Genomic DNA, 6,000 nt, shown 5'->3' with positions numbered 1-6,000 from the left:
TGCTGCGCTCGCTCGGGGACGAGGCCAAGAAGAGCGACGTGGTGGACGACACCTCTGAGGAGCTCAAGGAGTACTCCAGGTCAGAGCGCAGACGCAGAACCAGCGACAGGCGTCACTAGTACAGTACAGAGCTGATCCCAGAACAGCCTGAACACTGCTGGAGCACACCGACACAACACAACACTCAGCTGAGCACCGCCACCACATGCACTCCTGTCCCTCTGTCTATGTGTGTGTGTGTGTCTGTACTATCTTTAACCGTGTGTGTGTGTGTGTGTGTGTGTGTGTGTGTGTGTGTGCGCAGTGAGTTCGGCACGCTGGCGGTGGACCTGCTGGAGCAGTCGTTCCGTCAGGACGAGACGATGGCGATGAAGCTGCTGACGTACGAGCTGAAGAACTGGAGCAACTCCACCTGTCTGAAGCTGGCGGTGTCGTCACGGTTACGGCCCTTCGTGGCGCACACCTGCACACAGATGCTGCTGTCCGACATGTGGATGGGCAGACTCAACATGCGCAAGAACTCCTGGTACAAGGTATAGCACAACACACACACACACACACACCTGCACACACATCCCATGATGCACTGCTTCAGCTATGTCACACCCGGCCGTTAGATCGCCCCCTGCAGGACGAGTCATACATCAGTCATTTAATGCTATTGAAACGGGGCGTGTCCTCATGATTGACAGCTGTGATTGACAGCTTCTCAGAGCAGACTGTGGGAGCTTCAGGAGGAGGTTGCAGCAGCAGGGTTTGAGTTCTGTGTGATTAAATGAGTTGAGCAGTGAACTGTTCTGTGTTTAGAGTGTTCAGTGGGAGAAGACGCCGTCGTGTCCTCGAGATTTTCCACAGGCCCTGATCCACACATTCAGCTCATCACAACACACACCTGTGACTTACAAGTGGAGGGATGAAGAACTGTGTGTGTTACTGCTGTGACTGTACGCTTCTCAGTGTGTGTGTGTGTGTGTGTGTGTGTGTGTGTGTGTGTGTGCGCTTCATCAGTTGTGTTGTGTGTGACCTGCGCAGGTGATCTTGAGTATCCTGGTTCCTCCGGCCATCCTCCTGCTGGAGTACAAGACCAAAGCGGAGATGTCCCACATTCCCCAGAGTCAGGACGCACACCAGAGCATGGAGGACAGCGAACACAACCTGCAGCACCCAGACGACATACAGATGGTACAAACACACACACACGCACACACACACGCACACACAAAAACACACACACACAAAAACACACACACACATAAACACACACACACACACACACACATAAACACATACACACACACACACACACACCAGAGCATGGAGGACAGCAAACACAACCTGCAGCACCCAGACGACATACAGATGGTACACACACACACACACACACACACACACACACACACACACACCCACACACACACACACACACAGCTGTAGTGTTGGTCAGTGTTGATGTGGTTCTGCTCTCTGATGCTCAGAAACAGTCAGTCTGTACACTGGTGATGTGTGTTTTTAAGTGTCGCTGCCACAGACTGACAGGTGTGTGTGTGTGTGTGTGTGTGTGTGTGTGTGTGTGTGTGTTAGGATGTGTTTAAGGAAGTGCGTATGAGTGATAATGCAGAAATGAAGAGTGAGTCGGAGGTGCACGTGCGCTCCCGCAGGTTACCCATCACACGCAAGTTCTACGCCTTCTACCACGCGCCCATCGTCAAGTTCTGGTTCAACACGGTACGTAGACTCCTGTTCTCACGCCTGTGTGCATGCGTGTGTGTGTGTGTGTGTGTGTGTTTCCAACACTTCAGCTGTTCCTGTTCCCATGTGATAATATCAGAGAGTGTCGTTCCTGCATAAACCAGCCGCGTTACACACTGATAAACATCACTGCTCTAGTGGAAGATTCACCTGTGTGTGTGTGTGTGTGTGTGTGTGTGTGTTCATCTGTTCTCGTCAGCTCAGTGTGTTGATGAACTGTTAAATATTTTCTGTTCAGTTTATAATGATTGTGTGTGTGTGTGATCTGAATCTTTATGATTCTTGCTCAATCACACACACACACACACACACACACACACACACACACACACACACACACATAAATTAATGTATATTACTATATGTATATTATTTTAATGTATAAATTATATTAACATTAATGTATATTAATGTTAATATACATTTAAAAGCAGAATTTGTAATCTGTATTTTCTGTCTATTTGAAATGTGTGTGTGTGTGTGTGTGTGTGTGTGTGTGTGTGTGTGTGTGTGTGTGTGTGTGTGTGTGTTTCAGCTGTTCTACATCGGTTTCCTGATGCTCTACTCATTCGTGGTTCTGGTGAAGATGCAGGATCTTCCGTCTCCTCAGGAGTGGGTCGTCATTCTCTACATCTTCACACTCGCGGTGGAGAAGATACGAGAGGTGTGTGCAGTTTTTGTCGTGTGTGTGTGTGTGTGTGTGGTATGTCAGAAATGTTTAATTCTTTGAGCAGTGTGTTCTCCACTTCAGTGGGTTTCAGCTGTGTGTGTTTAACCCGCCGGCTGATCATTGACTCCATTAAACAGATGTGTGTATCGTCAGGTCACACACACACACACACACACACACACACACACACACACACACACACACACACACACACACACTTGCTGCTCTGAAACGTGCTGTAAGATGTTTTGGGACCCTGAGACATTCTGATAACTGGAAATCAGACGTCATGAGATGAAGAGAATATCTGAGAGTGCTTTATATCTGTATAACCTCATGAGGAGGTCCTCATTCCACTGTGGTGACCCCTGATTAATAAACAGACTAAGCTGAAGGAGAATGAATGAATGAATAAAAGGAGCTCAGTTACTAATTAGTGATTTAATTACTTGACTAAATACTATTTAAAATCTTATAAATCTAAATGCAGACTATAATTAAACTCTTTTAATGCTCTTTTAATTAGAATTATATTATGTATATAATTTTTTTCCTTGTGTTGAACAAAAAAAGAAGATATTTTGAAGAATGCCGAAAGCCTGTAACCATTGACTTTCACAGTATTTGTCTTTCCTCTGGATGTCAGTGCTTACAGGTTTTTAAGCTGTAATCAACAGGATAAAGAGACTCAAAGGTTATGGACCTAAAAGAGTAATAGTGAGCAGGTTTTATGTTTTGCGTGAACTATCCCCTTAAATCTCTGTGTGTGCGTATGTGAAGAGTTCAGATGCAAAACCATCTAAATCCACCAGAGCTGTTTTTATTTGTAAATCAGCATTTTCTATCAGGGTGCTGTAATTGGGTTGAGCAGTTTCATTTTCAGTTTCTTCTTTTTCTTCTTCTTCCATTTTTTATTTTGAGTTTATAAAGGAAGATGCATATATAACGTACATACTCTCTCATGCAGAAAGAGACTTGCCGATCTAGTAAATGCTTTTGTATTTTCTTTCTTTAAACAACAACAACAACAACAACTATGAGCAGTAAAACATGGGCAGCTGCAAATCCTTAAAGTTTTCCTTTAAAGAAGAAAAGATACTTATTTACACAGTTAAACATCTTTCTCCAGAAGAACAAATATTATCAGACATACTGTGAAAATTTCTTCGCTCTGTTAAACATCATTTGGGATATATTTAATAAAGAAATACAATTCAAAGGAGGGCAAATAATTCTGATGTACACTGTATATATAAATTGTTGTTGTTATTCTTGTTGTTATTATTATTAATAATTTACCAATTGATATTATTATCTAATTTTCCACTATTTGATATATATTTGATTATTTTATACATATATATATATATACTATTTTATTAAAATCAGCCGGCAAGTATATACAAGTTAAAGTTCAAAACAGGCTGCAAAAATCATCTAAACAATAAAAAAAACACTTGCAATACTTCCTCCATCAGTGCTTTATAATAAACACTTTAAATGAGGGTTCAACTTTTAAAAGTTTCTTTAGAACTTTAGCAGACTATAAACCCCTGATGATAGAATATCTGTGATGTCCAGGCCTCTAATATCCAAAATAGCGTATTGTGGTCTTCTGACGCTGCCATTTAGTGTGCTTTCACACCTACACTTTTGTTTGGGAACGTATCTCGTTTGCCCAGTTAGCGCGGTTCGTTTGGCATATGTGAACAGGGCAATCGCGCTCTGTTCCGCGCCAAAGTAATCGCTCCGAGATGGCTTGAATGAGGTGGTCTCAACTCGACTGAAACGAACCCTGGAGCGGTTCGATTACAGTGAGAAAGCGATGCGATCCGAGCGCGGTTATATCACAGTGTTTATGGATATGTAATAGGCTTACGGCTATATGAAGAGAGAATTATGAGTAGGGCGGGAAGTTTCGCGAGTCTCCGGATGCCCGCAAATGAGTGATGATCTCCCGGTAATCTCGCGTCTCTCTCCCGGTCCTCAAATAGGCATCGTCGCGCACCCTTCTCACCCTCCCCACCGCATCTCTCCTCAGACACATCGCGCGCACACCCTGTCAATCACCACCAAACCACCACCTCTCCTGACAGCTGAGCGGGACTTTGCAAAATAAACCCTGACACTCTGACCAATGTGAGGAGAGTTTACTCACACGTGACTTGTTTTAGCTCTTTTGGTCCGATTAGAAACTTTGCAGTGTGAAAGCGAACCGCTCCAAGAGCAAAGAGCAGCCATGTAACAATTATAATCTCTGTTTCAGAACAACTGAATCCATTCACAGGTGTGAACGCAGCCTCAGATGATGAGAAGCACAAATATCTGTTGAACATGCCTGAAGCTCGGTGTGTTGTTCAGCAGCTTTAGCATGTGAGCTCTTCATTTGCTGTCGTGTGTGTTGTGCAGATGTTCATGTCTGAGGGAGGAAAGATCAGTCAGAAGATTAAGGTCTGGTTCAGTGATTACTTCAACATCTCTGATTTCCTGGCCATCCTGATGTTCTTCGTGGGCTTCGGTCTGCGTCTGGTGTCGGAGGTGTTCATCGCGGGCCGCATCGTGTACTGCCTGAACATCATCTTCTGGTACGTGCGGCTGCTGGACATCCTGGCGGTCAACCAGCAGGCCGGCCCGTACGTCATGATGATCGGCAAGATGGTGAGTGCTGGGACATCTCCAGTGAAGGCCTCCAGTTACAAGACAGTGTAGGAAGTCTTTGCTGTCTCCAGAATATGTCTGTCAAGATCCAGCTCAAGTCATCCAGCTGATCCTTTCATACCCCTGCTGAATGTGGGAATTGAGGGGTCACAGCACAGTGGAGCTGTTTTTGTGCCTGTGCCTTTAAATGCAAATGAGCTGGTTTTGTTCCCGCCCACTTTACACACACATTCTGGAGACACTAAACACTCATCTTGCATCTTAAGAGTTACCCAGCTGAATAAAAGCATTATAGAGTGTGTGTGTGTGCGTGTGTGCGTGCGTGCGTGTGTGTGTGTCTCTCTGTAGGTGGCCAACATGTTCTACATCGTGGTCATCATGGCGGTGGTGCTGCTGAGCTTCGGTGTTCCCCGTAAAGCTATTTTATACCCCGAGGAGGAGCCGTCGTGGACTCTGGCCAAAGATGTGGTGTTCCAGCCGTACTGGATGATGTACGGGGAGGTGTACGCCTACGAAATCGATGGTAAACACAACAAACAGCACTGTCAGTCCAGGTACTAGTTAACTGCGAGCCTATTGAGGAGACCCATTCTGCCCGTTCACTATAATGATGTCTCATGAGTGTGTGTGAAAACAGCACAGGTAATGTCCTCTGGCTCTCTGAAGCGGACCCTTTCAGGCTGTTGATGTGTTCATCTAGAACTGCACATCTATAATCCTCTTAGTCTATGCTGACATCATCTTCAGCAGCTCAAACACTCTAATGGCTAATGGACAGACGGCTGCTTCTCACTCAGGCCTGCTGGACATGCTAATGAGATGGGCACTAGTGGGCGGGGCTTGATGACACGTACTAAGGGAGAATGTCAATCAAAGTGTTTCAGTCATCAAGTCTGATTATAATAAACACAGTTAACTCATGT

General features: G+C 44.9%; 1 protein-coding gene across 34 annotated transcripts in view; it reads left to right on the top strand.

Annotated features, from left to right (window-relative positions):
• The window catches only part of trpm7 (transient receptor potential cation channel, subfamily M, member 7), a 53,220-nt gene that overhangs the window by 27,814 nt on the left and 19,406 nt on the right, over positions 1–6,000 (top strand). For 27 of the 34 annotated variants that reach the window (XR_015514137.1, XR_015514136.1, XR_015514135.1 and 24 more), the window contains 7 exon segments: positions 1–79; positions 305–533; positions 1,033–1,182; positions 1,582–1,725; positions 2,285–2,413; positions 4,829–5,077; positions 5,426–5,600. The exon segment at positions 1–79 is cut by the window's left edge and continues 199 nt beyond it. Coding sequence is in view for 17 of the 34 variants with exons in the window: in NM_001030061.1 (NP_001025232.1) it covers positions 1–79; positions 305–533; positions 1,033–1,182; positions 1,582–1,725; positions 2,285–2,413; positions 4,829–5,077; positions 5,426–5,600 (1,155 nt within the window). In the remaining 17 variants the exon portion in view is untranslated. 34 annotated transcript variants of the gene reach the window in all.

This window comes from Danio rerio, chromosome 18 (assembly GCF_052040795.2).
Source record: "Danio rerio strain M-AB ecotype USA chromosome 18, GRCz13ab, whole genome shotgun sequence".
NCBI classification, from domain to species: Eukaryota; Metazoa; Chordata; class Actinopteri; order Cypriniformes; family Danionidae; genus Danio; species Danio rerio.
This window is presented reverse-complemented; position numbering and strand designations above follow the sequence as displayed.